At 39.0% G+C, this 23,668-nt stretch overlaps 1 protein-coding gene across 1 annotated transcript in view; it reads left to right on the top strand.

Annotated features, from left to right (window-relative positions):
• Positions 1 to 19,983, top strand: part of kif20ba (kinesin family member 20Ba) — a gene marked incomplete at its 5' end in the record, with an annotated part of 58,345 nt that extends 38,362 nt beyond the window's left edge. Inside the window, 5 exons of the mRNA XM_080036798.1 lie at positions 8,736 to 8,777; positions 14,274 to 14,348; positions 15,760 to 15,877; positions 19,276 to 19,421; positions 19,860 to 19,983. Of these exons, the coding sequence (XP_079892924.1) occupies positions 8,736 to 8,777; positions 14,274 to 14,348; positions 15,760 to 15,877; positions 19,276 to 19,421; positions 19,860 to 19,940 (462 nt within the window). The 3' untranslated portion in view covers positions 19,941 to 19,983. The remainder of the gene's footprint in view (positions 1 to 8,735; positions 8,778 to 14,273; positions 14,349 to 15,759; positions 15,878 to 19,275; positions 19,422 to 19,859) is intronic.
• Between the last annotated feature and the right edge of the window lie 3,685 nt (positions 19,984 to 23,668).

The raw sequence follows: 23,668 nt of genomic DNA on the forward strand, positions 1-23,668 counted from the left end.
AGTACATGTTAGAATTCAATGAACTGTAGATCCCCAGTGCTGGCAGCACTCATGCAGCCCCAGACCATGACACTCAAACCACCATGCTTGACTCTAGGCAAGACACACTTGTCTTTGTACTCCTCACCTGGTTGCCGCTCCACACTCTTAACACCATCTGAACCAAATAAATGTATTTTGGTCTCATCAGACCACAGGACATGGTTGCAGTAATCCATGTCCGTAGTCTGTTTGTCTTCAGCAAACTTTTTGTGGGGTTTCTTGTGCATCATCTTTAGAATAGGCTTCCTTCTGGGATGACAGCCATGCAGACCAGTATGATGCAGAGTGTGGCGTATGGTCTGAGCACTGACAGGTTGACCCCCCACCCCTTCAAGCCCTTCAGCAATGCTGGCAGTATTCATAGGCCTATTTTCCAAAGCCAACCTCTGTGTACGACGCTGACCACGTGCACTCAACCTTCGTAAACTGGGCCGCAGGGTGGTATTGCAACATGATAACGACCCCAAACACACCTCCAAGACGACCAGAGGCTTGCTAAAAAAGCTGAGGGTAAAGGTTATGGCCTGGCCAAGCCTGTCTCCAGACCTAAACCCTATTGAGCATCTTTGGGGCATCCTCAAACAGAAGGTGGAGGAGCGCAAGGTCTTTAATATCCACCAGCTCTGTGATGCTGTCATAAATGGGTGGAAGAGGGTTCCAGTTGCAACCTGTGAAGCTCTAGTGAACTACATGCCCAAGAGGGTTAAGGCAGTGCTGGAAAATAATGGTGGCCACACAAAATATTTACACTTTGGGCCCAATTTGTAAATTTTTTCTAAGGGGTGTACTCACTTTTGTTGCCAGCAGTTTAGACATGAATGGCTGTGTGTCGAGTTATTTTGAGGGGACAGTAAATTTACACTGTTATACAAGCTGTACACTGACTACTTTACATTGTATCAAAGTGTCATTTATTCAATGTTGTCCCATGGAAAGATATAAAGAAAAATGTGAAGAAATGTGAGGGGTGTACTCACTTTTGTGAGATACTGTATGTCCGTTGATTGCACCAGTCTGCTTTTTGCCTTTTATGACTCTGTTAATGTTTTTGAGAGCCAGTTTTTTCCCAGGTGCATCTTGACACCGCGCGCGCACACACACACACACACACACACACACACACACACTCATACTCATCTTCATTTTAGGGTACAATTGAACCTTCATGAATAAAATATGAGATTGTTTTGAAATGGCACCGAAAGCGGAAAATAATTGAGGCATCAAATTGTGATGCAGTGACTTCAAACACTGTTGCCCACTTGAGTGTTTTTCATTAGCAGTTTGAAGAGTAGAGGTATGAGACAAGAAGTGTTCACTTAACTAGGGGATAATTTTTTTAAATTTTCAATTATAGTGCTGAGAGCTGGGTTACAATACTAATTCAGTACTCTATTTCTGATAGTTTACCTAAATTGATATCAACATGTTTTGTCCATATCCCTTTCGATTAATACAAGAGGAAGTTTTCTTTTTTTTTTTTTAAGTTTTTTTTTTGGCATTTCTATGCTTTATTGACAGTGCAGAGAGACATAGGTGAAATGTGGCAGAGAGGGGAGTGACATGCAGAGAACGACCGCGGATGGGAATCGAACCCGGGTCTGCTGCTGGGCCCGGCCCGGGAGGGGGACGCCTTACCAACTGAGCTAAAGGCGCCCCCCAAAGTTGTTTTCTTTAAATCATACATTTTGTCTAAATGCATTTCGCAAACATTTTTTAGTCCATATTAACAATGCAAAGAAAGTTTTAACAGTGTTTTTTAATTGGGAATCAAATGAATGCAAAGAAAGTTACTTAATCCTATTGGAATGCCAGGTCTGTCCCAATTATATGAAACACAAGATTGTTTTTGACTCAATCCCCTTAAACTTTACTTTTTAACTTTTTTTTTTTATTAGTGAAATTAGTCTTTTCACATCTCCCCTCTCAAGTTCCCACCCTCCAGAGGGGGTCATAGCGCAGGGTCAGCCATAGTACAGCGCCACTGAAGCAGTTTGGGGTTAAGTGTCTTGATCAAGGACACAATGGTAGAGATGGTGGGCACCGTAGATGTAATAGCAGCCACCACTAGTTTTACTACTAACACCCTCCTGTCCGGTGCAGGGGATCCAACCTCATGTTTACTGGAAGGAACCAGATACCTCATGGTTACTGGGAGGAACCAGAGACCTCATGGTTACTGGGAGGAGGAACCAGAGACCTCATGGTTACTGGGAGGAGGAACCAGAGACCTCATGGTTACTGGGAGGAGGAACCAGAGACCTCATGGTTACTGGGAGGAGGAACCAGAGACCTCATGATAACTGGGAGGAGGAACCAGAGACCTCATGGTTACTGGGAGGAGGAACCAGAGACCTCATGGTTACTGGGAGGAGGAACCAGAAACCTCATGGTTACTGGGAGGAGGAACCAGAGACCTCATGGTTACTGGGAGGAGGAACCAGAGACCTCATGGTTACTGGGAGGAGGAACCAGAGACCTCATGGTTACTGGGAGGAGGAACCAGAGACCTCATGGTTACTGGGAGGAGGAACCAGAGACCTCATGGTTACTGAGAGGAGGAACCAGAGACCTCATGGTAACTGGGAGGAACCAGAGACCTCATGGTTACTGGGAGGAGGAACCAGAGACCTCATGGTTACTGGGAGGAGGAACCAGAGACCTCATGGTTACTGAGAGGAGGAACCAGAGACCTCATGGTAACTGGGAGGAACCAGAGACCTCATGGTTACTGGGAGGACCCCATTCCTCCGGGCCATCCTACCACCTCAGTGCGGCTGTGCCGACATTTTCCCCATTTGATTTCAACAGTGGGGATAGTTAAACTGTGGTAAACGCTCTGTGAAGAAAGCCCAGATTAATTACATAAATAAACGCTATTCTGCTGACCGCGCTATGTGTGTGTGTGTGTGTGTGTGTGTGTGTGTGTGTGTGTGTGAGTGAGAGAGAGATTTGGAACATAGGGGAGGGAGATGTAATGAAAAGCAAACAGAAAGATGTAGGTGTTTGAGTTGGGGAGTGATTCTGCGGCACTTTGAAATTTGAAAAGTGATGTTGCATCAGATTTCGATTCCGGGGATGTCGGGCCCTTCAGTCAACTTTCAAAAACAAGAACACATCACTTTAAAAAGGCAGTAAAGAAAGACTTGAGATGAGAAGATGAGGGCTGCAGACACACTCTTGGGAGAAAATAGAAAGAATAAATAGTTTTGTCTTGTTCAGGTCATAAGAAATACTGAAATATACTTTTTCTTGTGAATTCCCAAGTAAAGATTGTTTCAAGTAATTCTCAAAACAGTGTTTTTTTTAAAGGAAAACCTAAAATTCTGAGGGCCGTTTGTTATGGCTGGTTATTGGCAAGGACTTCAGAATATGATACATCACGATACATTGCGATATATTGCAATATTTCGGCTTTGTATTTTAGCTTTAATTTGACGTATGTGTGGATCAGGTGTTGTAGTTCACTCCCCGTCTAAAGCACTATTTATTTATTTATGTCTGTTTGTTTGTTTATTAATTTATATATATTTTTAAATATAATAAAAAAAATTGCCAGAAATTCAGATATATTTCACAAAAATAAAAATCACAATATATTTCCGTATAGTTTTCTGAGCTCAGCCTTACTTACCCTTGGGGATATTGTTTGAAATGAAATAAAAAAAAAAGATTTCAGCTTCATAGAGATGGTCTGTTTTTATTATTTTATTTTTTGAGCTTTGTTCAACAATAGTTCTATTCATCCCTCTGCAATGACCCAGTTTCCACTTACAAAGAAATGGGGTCTTAACCTGATCCGAACAAATGAAAAATATTATACACGTGGGCTGTAAGTGTTATAAGCCCAAGGATCCTTAGACCAGCCATAACAGCAGTAACAATGTGTTCCAAACAAAATAAAATACGGTTTTAAAAGAACACTTGTGGAGACTTGAGGCAGTGGTGGATGATGTCATCTTTAGTAACTACTGTATATATAATAGTGTCTTGTCCTTGAAGGTCACCGTGGCTTCTGTAAATTCGCCCAAAAGGAAATGATCAGCAAGGGAGTGTTGACATCTAGAATCTCACCACTAGAAGATGCCAAAATACTCCTTTACTACGCACTGTACCTTTTTTTTTTAATCCTATCAAAACCAATGTGGCCTGTGGGTATTCATGTGTTAGCTTATGGAGATTTTGATCAGTGCAGTCATTACCTAAAAAATAAATATTGCTTCAATTGTACGCTAAATTTAGGATTTTTTTCACTGCTGATTTGGGTAGCAGACTTACTATACCATATAAAACCCAACTTAAAAAATACTGAACTATCCCTTTTTAAAATAGCCATACAGAGGTCAGAGAGAGAGAGAAAGAAAGAGAGAGGGAGCGAGAGAGAGAGATACAAAGACAGAGAGAGATATATATTGGTAGGATCAGACCACACAGAGAGAGAGAGAGAGAGAGAGCGATAGTAAGACACTGACTATCTCTCACTAACAGACAAATTGTGAATGCCTCAGAGCTTAAATTCAGAGTTGCAGATTTGCATTTATTTTTTTGAGTTCAGTCAACTGAAAACAACAACACATCCATCTTTCTAAGTTTAGCTCTTTAGCGCTTCTTTAATTGTGGGGGTGGGTGACTATTTACGTCGAACACAATTCTGTTTAGCTGTCTCTGTAATGCATCTACACAAACAAAGGAAGATAGGAGAATATATAGCGTTGAATAAAAACTGTTTAAGAGCTTAAGTGGATTTTTCTTTAGCACCTCTGACTAAGCAGTTACACGTGAGATGTTTTTGTTTGCTGCTGTGTCAGGGATTCTGGATATATTATGTGAGTGTGTGTATAAATAACATACACAAATACAAAAATGTATCTTAAACCTCCTATGAGGAACTTTTAAATGGTTATACAACAGTCTAATTGTTTCCTCTGATGATCATAAATGACCTTTAACAGCAAACAAGACAAGAGCAAAGAATGTCTTTTTTTAGATATTTTTAATGCCTTTGCTCGGGTCGGAATCCCTCGCCAATTCAGACCAAACGATTTACAGCATGCAGACGGGAAAAGCCCTGTGTTTATGAACACTACTAAATTGAAGTTGACTTTGCTTCACCGTGGTCATATTACCATTATTAATCTGACATAGTCACATATAAATACATTACCTCATGGCCATGCATCCTGCCGTCTCTCTTTCACTCGCTTCCTAAACAAATGCACGCTTTTGTAACGGCCTAGCAAAAATCTTTAGGACAGCAGGCAATAGATAGATAGATAGATAGATAGATAGATAGATAGATAGATAGATAGATAGATAGATAGATAGATAGATAGATAGATAGATAGATAGATAGATAGATAGCAGGCGCTGGCATGGTAAAAACACTACTGCTTTGCGCCAAAGGGGGCGCTACAATCAATAAACTACTTTAAGCAGTGCAAGGTAGAAGGTAGTGGAGGTAGAGCGAAAAATTAAAACAGCTTCAGATGAATGTCCTTTCATAGTTGAACAGTAATTTATCCCTGGCCTTCATCTGGGAAAACAAATTTGTGTGAGAGCTCTCGGCAATGTTAAGTGTGGAGGTGTTGAAGTGTGTGTGTGTATGTGTATGTTGAACAGTATAAGCATCATTCAACTCAAGTATTTGGATTCAAGCACTGTGCAGTTACACTAAATCAATGGGGATTTTTATAGTTTACAAAGCAAATGAAGTGCCATGGTTTTTAAGGTCATGGTTAAGTTTGTTTTTTCGGTAATATTGAATATGTCATTGAGAGTGTCATTTATACTGAAAAAGGTCTGTGGTAGGCCAGAGTTAGTTTTATTTCTAAAGCTATTCAATTAAATATTCTCAAACTAAGGTTTTAATTGGGCAGCTGTGGTGAAGTGTGTAGGGCGGTCGTCCACTGGGTTGCAGGGTCGGTGGTTGGATCCCCCGTCTCCCCGCCACATGTTCAAGTGTCCCTGGGCAAAGAGACTCTGAACCCTAAATGTCTCCTGATAGTTAGCTTGTACTCTGCGTGATAGCTGCTGCTGCTGCTATCGGTGTATGAATGTGTGTGTCAATGGGTGAATGTGTACAAAACAATGTAAAGCTCTTTTGTGTCTGTAAAAAAAACGGGGAAAAGCGCTATATAAGTGGATTCCATTTACCATTTAAGTTTTGAATTTTGTTGAGAAATATTGAATTTAATTTACAAAGGTCTTTAAAAAAAATTTGACTGCCCTTTATTAAAAGTACCTTAAAAAGCCTACAGATGTTCCATTATATCCATCATAGTTTTGCATTTATACTAGTTGGCAACACATAAATTAATAAAGATACAAACTAATTATTTATTAATAAAAACAAGTATTACAAGTCTTACATTTAACAAGAGATCCCTGTCCTGTTACATCAGTTTTAGAAGGGAATAAAAAGTATAATGTGTGTGTGTGTGTGTGTGTGAGATGTGAAAGGGTTAATTCGCTTTAGGAATAAATTGTGATATGTTATTTGTGCAGTGTTTAAAAAGACGCATGCCTAGGGGCTGTTTGTTGTTTTAGTGCAAGATGTGAAAATTGTTCATTCACACAAATTACAAAATGCGATTTATTCTCAAAGCAGTGTTAATAGAGAGACATGCCTAGCAGCGTTGTTTATAAATAGTTTGTGAAATAGTTTGACATCAATGGAGTCCTTAAGGCATAAATGGTAACAAGTTATGGGAACACACAGACTCATCAGGATATTTTATCATGATGGACTCACCGTCCATCAGGATATTTTCCATGGTCGTGATGAGACGGTGTGGATCTGGTCCCCCCTCCGGTAACATCTGAGAATGGACCATCAACGCGAAAGATGTTGCAGTGGTTAAGGGCGCCACCTGGAGACGTGGGATGTAATCCCGGCGATGGAAACCTTAGTTTTCCCTGGTGGAGACGAGAAGGTGTGGATCCTCTGGCAGCATCTGAAGTCTTCCTGCATCCACACTATTCGCACTTTACTTAGTATTACCATGTAATCACCTGGTCAATGATCAAATTCCTTCGTGATTTTCTCTACTTATGACATCTATTGCAGTATGTCCGTCCTGGGAGAGGGATCCCTTACTCTGTCGACTCTCCCTGAGATTTCTTAAAAAAAAATTTATTCCCGGTAAAGAGTTTTTACTGGGAGTTTTTTCTCAGCCGAGCTAATGGTGTAAGGGCAGGGTGTCATATTGTATCATATTGTATCATATATCATATTGTATGAAATTTAAAGCCCACTGAGACTATACAAATAAAACTGATTTGATTTGATTTTGATTTAGACCATTCTTGTTAGGATATTTTGGGTTTTACGGTAGTTTTTCAAGCTGTAATAAGTGGTGTTGTTGTATTGGCATGCATCATATTAAAAGGTGTTGCTTGTGTCATTGTGTCCAACCCAAGGGGACAACTTAATAATAACATTACCAAGAAAAAACTAATTTATTTCTAGCAAAAATACTCTGTTTAGAACTAATGGAGCATAACTATTGCCTCAAAGACATGTACATTTAAGCTCCCTGAAACCACAACAGCATTTATATATATTTTTAATATCATTTTTTGGCATTTTTCAAGCTTTATTAGATAGTACAGAGTTGAAATGGGGAGACAGAGAGAGCGAGGGGGGTGACCTGCAGCAAAGTTATATCGCTCTATACACTACGCCACCAGAGCGCCCCCAGTATTTATGTATTTAACAACTCTTCAACTACTTCCATTTTGATTATGTGTGCTTTACTATTTGTTCTTGTGCTTCTCAAAGTAATAACTCAATAGTTTTTTGGGAAATATAAAAATTGCTCTGTTTTTTTGTAGCTTCGAAGATTTTTAACACTGTTATGGAGTCTCCAATCATATTTATGAACATACTTAGCTCCGATGAGCAGTTTTAATTTGACTGGCATTGCTACTATACCAGGACATAGACACAGCATGCCAGGACTCACGCACAGCATAGTTTAATTTATCAATTGATGCATTTCCAAGCATAGTTTTTTTTTTAATTAAAATTCTCTACAGGTCTTGATAACCTGTAGAGAATTGTGAGGTTGTTGACCATTACTATCAATTTTTTTTATTCCATTTCGTTCCGCGGATATTTTTTCATATTGGGTTGGAGGAGAAAGCAATTATATCGGGTATAAGGGAATCAGAAAAAGCATAATTTGCAATTTCGTAAATGCACTTGAGAAGACATTTAAAGAACTCCCCGTGCTCACATTGGATTGCTGGGCGCCTTTTTAAATCTCAGCGGGTGGCACTGGCATCCCGTTGTTTCTCCGGTCTTTGAATGGGTAACAGTTGGTTGCCCTTAACGTTACAGCCTCAGCAATATATTTGCTTTCAACATTGCCACGAATATGGTTATTTTTTTTATTTATTTTTTTCAATATACTTTTTGGGCATTTTTCATGCTTTATTGATAGGATTGAGGGACAGAGATGATATGTGTCAGAGAGGGGAATGACATGCAGAGAACGACCCGGGCTGGATTCTAACCCGGGTCTGCTGTGAAGAGGACTGAGACACTATGGTGGGGGGGTATGCTCTGACCACTAAACCACGAGCGACCCCACGAATATAGTTATATAAAGTAGTTTATCATTAAACTGTTGAATTATATTGACAGTTAATTCTAGGTTTTGTTTTTAACCAAGTTCTTCCTTTTCCCAAAGTCTCATATTTTCAGGAGGAGTAAACGAAAAACGACACAAAAGGTATTTTTTAAATGATATTTTACTAAACAACGTCATAGTTTTCATCCTTCAAAATTCACCAGTAGACAAACGGACATTCACCTCATCAGCGTCGTCATATCATCATTCACCACATTAGTTTTCACTTCAGGATCAAATAATGTAGTGTCATTTTGTAAACATGTAACAGCACTTAGTAAATAGTTGTAAGCTGTACTATATACTAGAAAAATGTACTTGACGTTTTGCCAGTTAAAGCTGGGGTGTGTGATTTCTGATTGGTCAAATTTAACATGAGCTGTACACTTTGACAAATCAGACCGATTCTCTGTTCTTATTGGCTGTTGGGACTGTCCATTCACTTTGGCACGACGTTGTTGGTGTAGAGCGTGTCAGGGAGGGACCAAAGAGAACAAGTGGAGCGGTTGAGGTATTTGGATTCGAATCTCTATCCCAACTGCCATTTTCTCCCCAAATCTTCCACCCCAGCTTTAAATGATTTTAATGTGAAGTTGTGCTGTAGGAAATGTTCAGTTTGAATTGACAGTAACTTAACTGCAAGCTACATGTATAGTTTGTAGTTATGTAGTTGTTCTAACATTACTATTTGTTGCAACAGTATGCGAAAAAAACTACGACTTTGCTCGGCCAAAAAAGAGCCTGAATCTCGCAATACAAAAATGAACGCCGTTAAAATGTGTTTTTTTTTTTGTAGCTAGTAATACATAAATTTTTTTTTTTTTTTTTTTAACCTTTATTTATACAGGTAAATCCCATTGAGACCGAAGACTCTTTTTCAAGGGAGACCTGTAATGAATTCATGTTGCATCCTGAGTGCCTGTGTGATTCTGATGTGTATGTCAGGGGAAGACATTTGAGATTCTAAATATTATTTAGAGAAGTAGTCTAGTTACAGTCACATTTAAGTAGAATTGTTATCGTGGAAAAATTGCCATTAAAAAAAATATATATTATTTTAAATTGAAAATCTCACTTTTATAGCTTTTATACAGCAAGTTCTAATTTGGCGAAAAAGCAAAAGTGTAAATATGAACAGAGTGCCTCTAAAGAGAAGGATGCCCGGCTTGGATCCCTAAATTCCCTCACAAATCTAGTGGAGTAATGGGAAAGTGTGTGTCTGCGTGCATGCGTGCGTGGCAGCCTTCTAGTGGAGTAATGGTAAAATCTTCTTACTGTCAACACACTCTGAGTTGTTGTCCTTTTAACAACTCATAATTCCAGTTTTTGCTGCGTCTTCTGGCCAACACTGTGTGTGTGTGTGTGTGTGTGTGTGTGTGTGTGTGTGTGTGTGTGTGTGTGTGTGTGTGTGTGTGTGTGTGTGTGTGTGTGTGTGTGTGTGTGTGTGTGTGTGTGTGTGTGTGTGTGTGTTGCGTGCGCTTCAAAAGGTGATGGTTATTATGTTCCACCTTTTGTCAGAAGTACAGAAGGTTTAGTGTGAAAGCTTTTATCTTACAAAACACTCAGAGGGGAGCAAGCCTTCGAACTTCAAACTATTCAACACAGCCTTCTCCACTGCTCCTTCGTGACATTGTTGATCTCCGCATAATTACTTTCATGAAACCGTGGAGATGAGTGTTCGTTTTTTGTCCCAGGCCGCTGTTAGTGGTAAGTGCTTCTGTAATAGCCCTGAAAAATGAGTGGACACATCAGGTCCTGTGTGTGTGTGTGTATTATGACTGACCACATGCATTTAAAGAAAGGTACCCACCACTACAATAGTTATGAAGTCTTATACTTCTTCTTACTCCTTCTCAGGCATATCAATGGAATACATGTTGTTTTCTTTTTCTTTTTTGGGAAATAATGTTGTTTCTGTTTATTGTATTTTTTGTGTTTTTAATTCATTTTTTATTTGATATGTCTGAAATAAATCAATCGATCTATGTCGTTTTCCACAATACCGCAAAATGTTGAATTCTATGGACAATGGCTTGCCTTGCGCTATTAGCTTTGTAGGTGGTTAAAGGTGCAGTCAGTGATTCTGGAGAACACTTGTTGTCAAAATGTCTCTCTTTTTTTTTAAAAAATCAGTGAATATCTCCTGAAAGTTAATAATAAAAAATACACTTTTATTTTCAAGCTATTATTATTATTATTATTATCATTATTATTATTATTATTATTATTATTATTATTATTATTATTATTATTATTATTATTATTATTATTATTATTATTATACACTAATTCAAAACACATTGTATTATATTCCATGTCTACCAAGACTGTTCTGAGAAACGCCAATTCTCTTTGCACACTTTAAAATGCAAAGTTTCTGTTCTTCTTGCCAGTTGCCTTGTGTGTTTTTAGGGAAATAAATTAGTAGATTGTGTGTGTGTGTGTGTGTGTGTGTGTGTGTGTGTGTGTGTGTGGGTGCTTACTTGAGAGTGTGTGTGTGTGTGTTTGCTTCAACGTGTGTGTGCCTTGTTCGAGGTAATTATATTGTCAAGATAAATGAAAATAATCTAAATATAATTGCTACCTCTTTAAATCTAGTTCCCGTATTTTCGTCCATGTGACATCCTAGCTGACAGGTGCGTAGTAAAGTGGATTCATATCTGATGGGTTTGACGTCTGTAGGCAATGGACCATAAATTATATGGCAGACGATTTCATCAGCTACCAGCACTCCTGCAATATTAAATTTATTTTCGGCGATAATGGCTTCTTGTTGGCAAACTGTCACTTGAACATACAAACTAACAGATAGTGAACACACACATGAGCAACAAATCATATTTTTTTAAAGCTATAGTGCGTAACTTATGTCGCCCCCATGAGGAATTCAGAGTAATTACAACAACACTGTCTGTTTGTGCATCTACATGAGGTAAAGCCTTCAGCGATGGCACATGGATTTTATACCTTCTGCTGTACGTCCAGGTTTTTTTTTTTCTTAGCAGTAGAATCAACAACTGAAACATTTCTTGGGCTCTATTTGGGGATTTTTCTTGAGCTCCTGCACCAGTGTCAGGGTGGGACACACCAGTTTGTCAAACTAAAATGACAATATCTTTTAATTTGTATCGATAAATATGCCTATAACTCTTTTCAGATGCTTTACTGTCACGCGACCAACTCCCCAAATGACAGTTAGAAGGATGTTGTGGATTTGGGTTTACAGGGTCTTTAAATAAATTCTTCCCCGTCAGCTATGCAGCCTAGCGAATAAGTTCTTAATGATCTATTGACAATGGTGTGGCTTTTCGAACATCCCCGCGGTCCCAGAAAATCTTTATCTAAATGTTTTGCCTCTATGGTTTCTGGGTTTAGAGTTATGTGAACAATAACCTGTCAACAGTTATTCCAACAGAATGATTTTGGCTGTCCCAAAAAAAGCACAGTTTGCTGTTAGTCATTTTCAATTTATTCTTCCAGAAAGTGCGTGTGTGTGTGTGTGTGTGTGTGTGTGTGTGTGTGTGTGTGTGTGTGTGTGTGTGTGTGTGTGTGTGTGTGTGTGTGTGTGTGTGTGTGTGTGTGTGTGTGTGTGTGTGTGTGTGTGTGTGTGTGTGTGTGTGTGTGTGTGTGTGTGTGTGTGTGTGTGTGAGATTAACTTTTGCCTCATAGGTTGCATAATGTGCATAGGGCTGGGGTATTGTTTGACATCGTTGGTACTTATTTTAGCCGAATACATCGAGCAATAATAATATACAAGAAATATATTTATCGTGTGTATGTTGTCTGGTAAATTACACAAATCTGCAGCTCGCACTCTCTAGCACACACTCACTCTCTCTCTCTCTCTCTCACTCACTCACTCACTCTCACACACACACACACAACCTTGTCCGCCAACTGAGTTCATTTGAAACGAGGACTTCTCAAGGGATCAATTCTCTACCTCCGCTCTCTTAACTGTATGTTCCCTTCTTCTTCATTCTTTATTCTTTCCTCAGAGTATTTATAAAAATATCCTCTGAATCACTGATGACTCCACATGTTGTTCATCTTTTCAAAGTGGAGCCTGTTGTGTATCGCGCCCACCACTCCCACTCTCCTCTTGCCCAGAGAGAGAGCTAGAAACTGGGGTCGGCCTTGTCCCCTAAGGGCCCAATCTGACTCAGAATCGCTCCTTTGTCCAGGGATTAGTTGCTCTGAAAATCGATTTTTATTTTTGTGTGTTTGAGAGAGAGAAAGTGTGTGTGTGTGTGTGTGTTTGTTTCTGTGCCCAGATGTGTGTGTGTGTGTACAGCATTGATTCAACCATATTTTTCTTTTTCTTCTTATATTTATTTTGATATTTTTTCCATTCTACCTCCCAAATTGCCCTCCTATTATCTTGGGCATTGCTGACTCACACTAATAGCCTGGGTGAAATGAACTGGGCTATGGGGGACTCATGTTGGTGCTTTGAGCAACATGGGGACCAATTGCTAACTCCTCGTTTCCACATACGTATGTCACTCCTGTCCGTTTTACGGATGGTTATTCTGGTGTCCGACATAAGGAAGTGTGGGGGTCCGTGTCTGCAGCGATCCCAGGCCCTCTCACTTGTGTCATTAAACTAATAAAGCTGACTGTATTTCATATCAAATGCTTTTAAATCATCTAACTGAATTGACAATCAACAGCTGGCGTAGTAAAAACACTACCGCTTTTGTCCAAAGGGGCCGCCATAATCAACACACACTTAAAATTCCTCGGAGCACCTTTACATAAAAGCATTTCTACCCACGGTTGACAATAGTACCATTTTTTATTTATTTTTTTAAGTAAAAGCTTTCGAATGTCTGTCTGTTTGTGAGATTGTGACTCGCCCAGACAATCTATATGTTGACCGGTAGCAGTTGAGGTTGTCAGTTTGAACGAGCGCTCTGTGGCAAGTAAATAACCCTAAATTGCCGCTTGTTTACTATCGTTTGAATTATTCTGGTTGGCAAAATGGTTTAAGTGGAATCGAGCGACCGACCACTCACACTAGGTCTGTCTGCCTGTCTGTCCGTCTGTCCGTCTGTCTGTCCGTCTGTCCGTCTGTCTGTCTGTCTGTCTGTCTGTCTGTCTGTCTGTCTGTACCTTGTACTTAAAGGTGGAGTCAGTGATTCTGGAGAACGCTTGTTGTCAAAATCACTTTCGGTCAAAATCAGGGAATATCTCCTCACGATCCGCTACCTGTCTGTACTGTGTGAGCTGGAGAAAAATACTCTAGTTTCAATACACATCATAGGCAATTAAAACTGGTATATTTCTAGCTACGGTGGACTACTTGGTTTATGTACCAGTTTACAGAGCCTGGGGTGTGTATTAGCACTGGATTATTTTTCCAGCACACACACACACACACACAATACAGACAGGTAGCGGATCATGAGGAAATATTTACTGGTTTAATGACCGCCCTCATCTGTCATTATGAAACATTTTGTGGTTGTTTTTAGCTCCATTCAAGAATCATTCGGTACAAATGACTCGGTACACACTCAATAATTTACCACTTCACTTTGTGTGTGTGTGTGTGTCTGTGTGTGTCCGTGCGTGTGCGTGTGTGTTTTTTTATAGGAGGAGATTGAGGCAGAGAACAGAAGGAACACAAAGACCAGACTGACGCCAAAGCTGACCCCACACAAAGAGGAGGTGACAAACACACACTCACACACAGACAGACAATCACTCACACACTCACAGACGAAAACACACATACACACACAGACAAACACACATACAAACACTCACACACACACACACACTCACACACTCTCTTTCTCACACACCCACACACACATAACCATGAACATGTATCATAACATCAATAATTCATTGTTTAATTTATTGCCCATTACTTCACCGGTCAAAAGTTTCTGAACTCCAGATTTTTCCAGTTTTTATTGCAACTCAACCAGTTTATTGTCTCATTGTCCTCTGAAATTAAAATAATTGATCAAATCTATGGTTGCGTTCCGAATCGCATACTCTTTCTTTTTTCTATTCTACATACTACATCCGACGATAAAAATAATCTAGTTAGGATGCAGTAGGCATACTATTGGCACATACTTTTACTCTCTTATTTCATCATAACATTGCGCCTTGATCTTGCCTCTTGCTTTTATATCCGGCGCATCCCCGTTTGTTTTCATATGGAGGCTTCGTCGATGTTACGTCACTTCACGTGCGCACTGGATTGTGGGTCAGAATCGCCCAAATAGGATGCACTTTTCAACACTAACAATCTTGGCCGCATGAAGTAGGACATCCGGGTACTTCTAACCATCCTAAATCTGGCCACAAGAATCGGGACATCCTAAATCTTTTTTCTACATACTATATAGTAGAAAGTATGCGATTCGGAACGCAACCATTATATTCTAACAATAAAGGCCGATACATATTCTCTGTGTCTGCATGTGAGCAACAATACACTCTAGCGCGCATGACGGAATAATCCTCATACGCCCCCAATTTGTAACCGTGCATTAGAATTAGATTAGATAAATGTATGAGGACTTTGAGATATTAAACTGCATACATTTCCATGCAATTTTTATCATAGGAGCATTTATTTGATTTTTTTTTTAAGATTTGGACGCAAGGCAAGTTTATTTCTATAGCCAAATTCAGACACGAGGCCATTCATAGTGCTTTACAGGGGCAAGAAATACATCAAGATTAGACATTAGAAATTGCATTTAAGAGATAATTAAAAACAGAGAGAAGAGATTCAAGACAGACAGACAGACAGACAGACAGACAGACAGACAGACAGACAGACAGACAGACAGACAGACAGATAGATAGATAGATAGACAGACAGACAGACAGACAGACAGACAGACAGACAGACAGACAGACAGACAGACAGACAGACAGACAGACAGACAGACAGACAGACAGACAGACAGATAGATAGATAGATAGAGAGGGTGTTATACTCTATGGAATGTAAAGCCCACTAAGGCAAATGTCTGTGTGATATTGGGATACAACTAAAACTGATTTGATTTGATTTGACTGTAACATATTAACTCCTCTGTCGTCATGTGATCAGCTGTCCCTAACAACGGGTCGTCATGACTCCCAGAGCAGCATCCGCAGCAAGAAGGACGGAGCGCTGCAGAAGATAGGAGACTTCTTACACAGTTCACCCACAATGCTCGGCTCCAAAGGTCTGTGTGTGTGTCTGTCTGTCTGTCTGTCTGTGTGTGTGTGTGTGTGTCTCTGTCTGTCTGTCTGTCTGTGTGTCTGTCTGTCTGTGTGTCTGTCTATTTGTCTGTCTGTCTGTGTGTCTCTGTGTGTCTGTCTGTCTGTCTGTGTGTGTGTGTGTGTGTGTGTGTGTGTGTGTGTGTGTGTGTGTGTGTGTGTGTGTGTGTGTGTGTCTCTGTGTGTCACTGCGCTACACAGTCAACCTTTAAAATGCAGAAGAAGAATTACAATTTTTTATTCATTTATTTAAAGGTGCTCTGAGGAACTTTCAGTTTGTGTTCATTCTTGCGTCCCCTTTGGACAAGAGTGGGAGTGTTTTCACTACGCCAGCTGTTGTTCCTGGGTGAGCGTATACCCATGACAAAGGCATTAAGAAAAACTATAAAAAATAGCATCCTTTGCACTGATGGTCTCGTTTGCTGTTACATGTAATTTATGATCATCAGAGGAAAAATGAGACTGTTTCAGAAATATTTAAAAGTTTCTCGTAGCACCTTAATTAATTTTTTGTATAACCTTTATTTAACCAGGGCAGGTCATTAAGAAAATATTCTAAAGATACAAGAGTGGAGAGTAGAGGGCAGCGTATCAGCAAGCGACCTTAAGCCTAGATTGTGTGTATATGTGTGTTTTAAGTGCGCTAGATTTTTTATATTTTATAAATAGAATATATTCTGAGAGTATAAGTCAGTGTGTCAGTACGCTACACATTAACCTTTAATCTGCAGGAGAAGAATTACAATAGGTTGGTGATTGATACATATTCAAATCTGTAGAGACGTTTTAATATGTTCCAGGAGTACATTAAGCCGGAGGGTCAAAACTGTTTCCCATCAAAATAAAAGACTCTCTGGTACAGTAGGTCAACGTGTCATTCAAGTTGTATTCATTCAGCTGAGATGGGGCGCTCGTGTGGTATCGTGTGTGTGTGTGTGTGTGTGTGTGTGTGTGTGTGTGTGTGTGTGTGTGTGTGTGTGTGTGTGTGTGTGTGTGTGTGTGTGTGTGTGTGTGTGTGTGTGTGTGTGTGTGTGTGTGTGTGTGTGTGTGTCCATAGAGGCTCAGTCCTCTTCACAGCAGACCCGGGTTAGAATCCAGCCCGGGTCGTTCTCTCTGCATGTCATTCCCCTCTCTGACACATTTCATCTCTGTTTCTCCACACTGTCAAATTAATTGTAGAAATACCTAAAAAAAAAATGGGGGGTCGGGATTAGATAGATAGAAAGACAGACAGACAGACAGACAGACAGACAGACAGACAGACAGACAGACAGACAGACAGAGGCAATATTATCTTTAAAGCGTGTACCTATGTAGAATAGAACAATAACTAAAAATACACACAAATTAATATAGAATACCAGGTCTTCACAATTTGGTTACAGAGGTAGTCGGGTATTATAGCTTGAATTCTACAGTTGAAAACCTCCAGCAGTTCTTTCGACAAAGGAATCAGATATGGGCAGCGAGTGTGAGCCTCTAATGATGTCATAGAGGGGAGAGTTAAGAGGAAATGGAAGAGGGAACATATTGGAATCTACTGAAATCTCTCTGTGTTTTAATCCTAAAGGGAAAGTCGGCTTTGCTCTGTCAGGTAATTGTCGCCTCAGGCTCAAACGTAACGGTGCTGTGGTGCTGATCCTACCTAATATATATCTGTCTCCTTCTTTCTCTCTCTCTCTCTTTCTTTCTTACCCTCTATGTCTCTCTCCCTCTCCCTTTCTCTCTCTCTCGATCTCCCTCTGTGTGTCTCTCTATCTCTCTCTTTCTTTAAAAGGACTAGCTGTTCCCTATCTCCGTTTCTCACCTCCTATTGTCTTCTACTTATATTTGACCTTCTTCCAACTCTTAAAGGTCGAGTCAGTGATTCTGGAGAATATTTGTTGTCACATTCACCCTTTTGTCAAAATCAGTGAATATCTCCTCATGATCTGCAACCTGTGTGTGTGTGTGTGTGTGTGTGTGTGTGTGTGTGTGTGTGTGTGTGTGTGTGTGTGTGTGTGTGTGTGTGTGTGTGTGTGTGTGTGTGTGTGTGTGTGTGTGTGTGTGTGTGTGTGTGTGTGTGTGTGTGTGTGTGTGTGTGTGTGTGTGTGTGTGTGTGTGTGTGCTGAAAAAAAAAGTTCTCCAGAATCAATGACTACATCTTAAAATGTTTCCTTTTTTCCTACACTGTCCTCCCTTTCTTTTATAGCTCAGATTCTTGTCCTTTCCAATCTCGTTCTTTTTCCTCCTTTTGTTTCAATAGCGTTCCTTTTTTTATACACCTGAATAATAAATTACATCTAGGGGATGCACCGATTGCAAATTTGTAAGGCGATACCTTTGTGTAGAACATTCATTTGGCAATGTTGTTTTTTTCTTTTTGCGGCAGGTATACAGATAAACCTTGTCATGAAAAAATATTGAACCGTTCCAAACACAGTAAATGGACTTGTATAGCGCTATATCTCCGTTTATCACAGACCCAAAGCGCTTTACATTGTTTTTGTACACATTCACCCAGTCACACACACATTCATACACCGATAGCAGCAGCTACCACGCAGGGTAGGCTTAGCACTAGGGTGTTAAGCTAACTAAGCTAACTATCGGGAGTAATTTGGGGTTCAGTGTCTTGCCCAGGGACACTTCGACATGTGGCGGGGAGACGGGGGATCGAACCTCCGACCCTGCACACCAGAGGCGAACTCCCTACCCACTTCGCCACTGCCGCCCCAACATAACTTGCATTATGACATCTAGAGAGAACCGGCCAATTTGTTAGTGTTATTGAAATTGAAGCAGTTCAATTCAAGTGGATGAAAACTGAAATGGAACAAAGGGAAGAGGTCAACTTGGCAGAGGTCAAAGAAAAGCATCAGATAGATAACCTTAAAGTTGAGACGTCAAATCCATATAATCTATTGAGCATGTTGTAATATTGTCTAAACTTGTCTCTGTCTGTTTCTGCAGCTGTGTGTGTGTGTGTGTGTGTGTGTGTGTGTGTGTGTGTGTTCCTTTGTGTTATAGTCTAATCTTGTCTCTGTGTCTTTGCAGCTATGTGTGTGTGTGTGTGTGTGTGTGTGTGTGTGTGTTTGTGTGTGTGTTCCTTTGTGGAATTGTCTAAACGTGTCTCTGTGTCTTTGCAGCTATGTGTGTGTGTGTGTGTGTGTGTGTGTGTGTGTGTGTGTGTGTGTGTGTGTGTGTGTGTGTGTGTGTGTCTCTGCAGCTGTGTGTGTGTGTGTGTGTGTGTGTGTGCGTGTGTGTGTTTGTGTGTGTGTTCCTTTGTGTTATTGTCTAAACGTGTCTTTGTGTCTCTGCAGCTGTGTGTGTGTGTGTGTGTTCCTTTGTGTTATTGTCTAATCTTGTCTCTGTGTCTCTGCAGCTAAGAAGATGATGGGTCTAATGAGCGGTAGATCTGATCTGGAATCAGCCTCTTCCTCGTCCTCTCTCAGTCTCCGAGCAAAGAAGAGCAACCGCAAACTCTACCGGCCCGAGATCTCCACTCCTATGGACATGCCATCACACCCAGTGAGTCCTATGGCATCATATTGTATCTATTTAAAGCTATGGTGCGTAACTTCTTTCGCCCCCAATTCTGAGTAATTACAACAACACTGTCGGTGCATCTACATGAGGTAAAGCCTTCAGTGATGGCACATGGATTTTATACCTTCTGCTGTACGTCCAGGTTTTTTCTTAGCAGTAGAATCAACAACTGAAACATTTCTTGGGCTCTTCTTGGGATTTTTCTGAGCTCCTGCACCAGTGTGAGAGGGGAGGGGGGGGGGGGGGGGGGGGCACCAGTTTGTAAACGCTGCCATACTGAGAAATACAGAGAGAGAGTTTTGTGGCGCTGATAGGCTTAATCAACTTTGTGTCAACTCGTATGGCGATGGCTTGAATGTAGCCAACATTCATTTAAACAAACACATTTCTAACAATTCATTATTTATTTTCTTCTCATAGATAATCAACAGAGATCCGGAGGAGAAAGACAGCGACCATCAGCTCATTAAGAGACGGCTTCGCACCAGAATGGCTAAATAGCTGAATAACTAGCTTTCATATCGTGCTGTACATACTGTAGGCCATTTTCTACTGCTTTAAACTATCCCTGTGGTCCTAATCACATCATTTTCTCTTTTTTTACTATTTTTTTTCATTTTTTTTTTTTTTTTTTTACTTTACTTTACTAAAATATTCTTCCAAATCAAATTTTTTTTCTATTTTTTTCTCTTTTTTTTACTTTACTAAAATCCTCTAAATATCTCAACTTGTGAAGGAAGCACAGATATTTTTTTCTTTTTCTGTCCTTATACATATCTTGTAATTATTCTTATTTAATCTTTTGATTTCTTTCATATTTAACTTTTCGAATAGATTATTTTAGAGTAGAGCAAATTCATTATTATACACAATGGTTACGTGGCAAAATGGCGTTTATAAGAATACTTAAAACATTTTGGAAAGTGGGCAAGCTCTTAGCTTAGCGTAAAGCATGAATGTAGGGGGATCAGCTAGCCTCAAAACACACATTACTACACTGCTAAAGCTAGCTAACATATTCAAATTTTGTATTAATTTATCCATAAAAAAAACTAACAACATTTTGTAGATTTTTTTTTTGAGGGGATATCAATGTTGGAACTATTTTTTCAACAAGCAATAGCGTATCCATCCGCAAAATGCACCAGATTCAACTGTTTGTGCTCAAACGTGAGTGATATTTATCTAGTCATTCAACTATTTACAAAATAGCTCACACAATTGTTCATAAAATTGCCAAGTTGTTAATCAACTTATTGGTCAAAACTAGAAATTGTTGATTTTTCTCTCATTTATTATCATATTAACCCAGTGACTGCAAGCACAACAACTTTGTATATTTTACTTTATATTATTTCACTTTATAGACAAAATAAGCTGACGTTATACCTTTTACTTTCATGTGCAATCTTTTAGTTGAATGTCTGGTCTGTGCTGGAGTTATGTTTTATTTTATTATTATTTCTACTTTTATGAGTAAGCTAGTTAAAAAGGTTAAAAATCTAATATTTCCTTTGATAAAACCTCTTTTCAAATACACACTTTATATCTCATAGAGAACTACGGGAAGCCCAAAGGGACACTCCAGTATATATATTTTCATATATATTTTTTTCAATTCCGTTATCCTGAAATCACAAGGTAAATAATACTTATTAATATGATATGTGGTTATCTTGAGATCACTAGTTAATACAATGGGTAACACTATACAATAAGGGTACATTAATTAACTGTTAATACATGCTTAGTAAATGCTTTATAAACATAAACTAAGCATTACTTAACTGTTAAGCTTGGTTTATTCTTAACTAAGCATTAGTTAAAGTGATGCTTAATAGGCATTTACTAACCGTTAATCAATGTACCGTAATCGTGAAGTGTTACCATTAAATGTACATTTTGGACCTTTTATTTACACTAGTAGGAAAGAAGACATGTTATGGAAGCAATACAGACAAAAATCTCAAAGATAACGTCACATAATATTAAAAGTAATAATTGGTAACACATTTTGTTATCCGGTGAAAAAATATATGTGTAAATGTCCTTTTAGGGCTTCCGTAGTGAACCAACAACTGACTCATTAATTGTCTTAAATTAAACACTAACAAAGATGCTAACAAATAGAGCGTTGAACAATTTTTTATTTTTTTGAGATAAGTCAGATTTACTCACTAAAACTCTTACTGCACTTTATCTCATTCCTGGAATAGAAGTCATTGCACAATAAAGGCCTTTGCACACCGGGCGCGTTTTATTCGTGCGATTAATCCGTTAATTAACGAACGTATACAGAGTCAATACAAGCTTCCACACCAGCGCCGTCATTTCGCATCGCAAATTTGCGTTTTTTATTTTTTCGAACTGAGTTTGATTTTTCTGGGATGTCGCTTCTAAAGTGAGACGCAACAAAATTCACATTTCAAAACATTCGCTTTTACGTTGCGTTTATTCGCGTCGCGCCCGGTGTGCAAAGGCTGAAAAAAACACTGTATAGATAAGGTTAAACAAGCAGGATAAACCACTTTCTATGCTGTTTTTTCATGCAGTCTTTTAGAATTGGTTGTATTCTGATTCTGATGACTGAAAGTAGCGACGTTAAAATGAATGAATGTTACCATATAAGGACTGCAGACCATTTTTGCCCTTTTTCATTTGTACAGAAACATTTTTGTTAAAGCTGCAAGAGTTTAAAAAGTTTGTTGTTTCATTTTCTGATGTGTGTAAAAATGTGCACTTTTCTTTTCTATATTATTTTCACTGTATAGTAAGTGATTACTTTAACTATACTTCTCTTTCATTCCATCATGTTTATTATACTTTTTCACACCTACCTGTATATGTTCTGTGGGTTATATTAGTCAGTTATCAATAAAATACCAAACATTTGATTCTGAAATGGGGAAGTGTGTGTCTGTCTGTCTGTTGCATGTTTATTTGTTGTGTCTTTTATATATATATATATATATATATATATATATATATATATATATATATATATATATATATATATATATATATATATATATATATATATATATATATATATATATATATATATATATATATATATGAGAGTCTGTCTGCAGTCTGAGAGTAGCAGGTCAGACTCCATCGCTCTCTGAAAGCCTCTTGTTTACACCAACTACTCTGTGGTTTACCAAGAATAAACTATAAATATAACAACTTAAATCACCTCCACAATCACAGATAAATACGTAACTCGCTTTCAAGCACTTTGACGTCAAGAAGCAGTTTTGATGTTCGCACTAAACTGCAGAAGAAGTGGGAAAAACAAGCCTGAAAACTGTTCTCCAAACAAATCTGCAAAGCAAAAACAACAATACACAATATACGATGCAAATTCATCAAATACACAACAACTGATCGAGACAAAAAAATACAATTTAAACATTTACATTTAATGTTTAGAATGAATTTCTGTATTTATTTATACATTTACTATTTGTATATTTACTTATTAATTTTTGTTATATAGTTAGCCTATATATATATCCATAGTGTAACTTGATGCAGATAAAAACTAATCTTTCAGCTTTCAGCATCAATACAATACATACACTTTATCAAGTTCTGAGTCACTCTTGTAATAACTTTAACAGTTTCACACAGTCTTTGCCGGAAGACATGCAAAGTGACATAAATGATTGATTGATTGTAGTAATCAGAACCCATTTCTTAATGATCGTTAATTCTCTTTCCGTTGGGTTCAGAAGTTGTTCCAAACTTCCCGGAGCAACAGATTAGTGTTATTAACGTACAAGACACATTTGAGCAATTTAGAAACTAGACAGTTACATCAAACTAATTATCCCTATTATTATGTTCCTTCTTGTCTGTGTGTGTCTCTATCTCTTTGTCTGTGTGTGTGAGTCTGTGTGTGTCTGCATGTCTGTCTGTGTGTGTCTCAGTCTGTGTGTGTGTGTGTGAGTCTGCGTGTCTTGTCTGTGTGTGTATCTGTTTCTCTCTCTGTGTGCCTGCCTGTCTGTGTCTGTCTGTCTGTGTGTGTGTGTGTGTGTGTGTGTGTGTCTCTCTCTGTGCCTGTGTGTGCGTCTGTCTCTCTGTCTCTACGTGTGTGGCTTAATTGTGTTCCTTTCAAAGCGTCGGCTGTTTTGTGTCTGTCAAAGTGCATTGTAGCGCTCCCTCGCTATTAGTGTGGGCTGTAATTTTCAGACAGCGGAGGTCAGGGAAGCAGCGCTGCGTCA

The sequence above is a fragment of the Ammodytes marinus genome (assembly GCF_949987685.1).
Source record: "Ammodytes marinus genome assembly, chromosome: 11".
Lineage (NCBI taxonomy): Eukaryota > Metazoa > Chordata > Actinopteri > Uranoscopiformes > Ammodytidae > Ammodytes > Ammodytes marinus.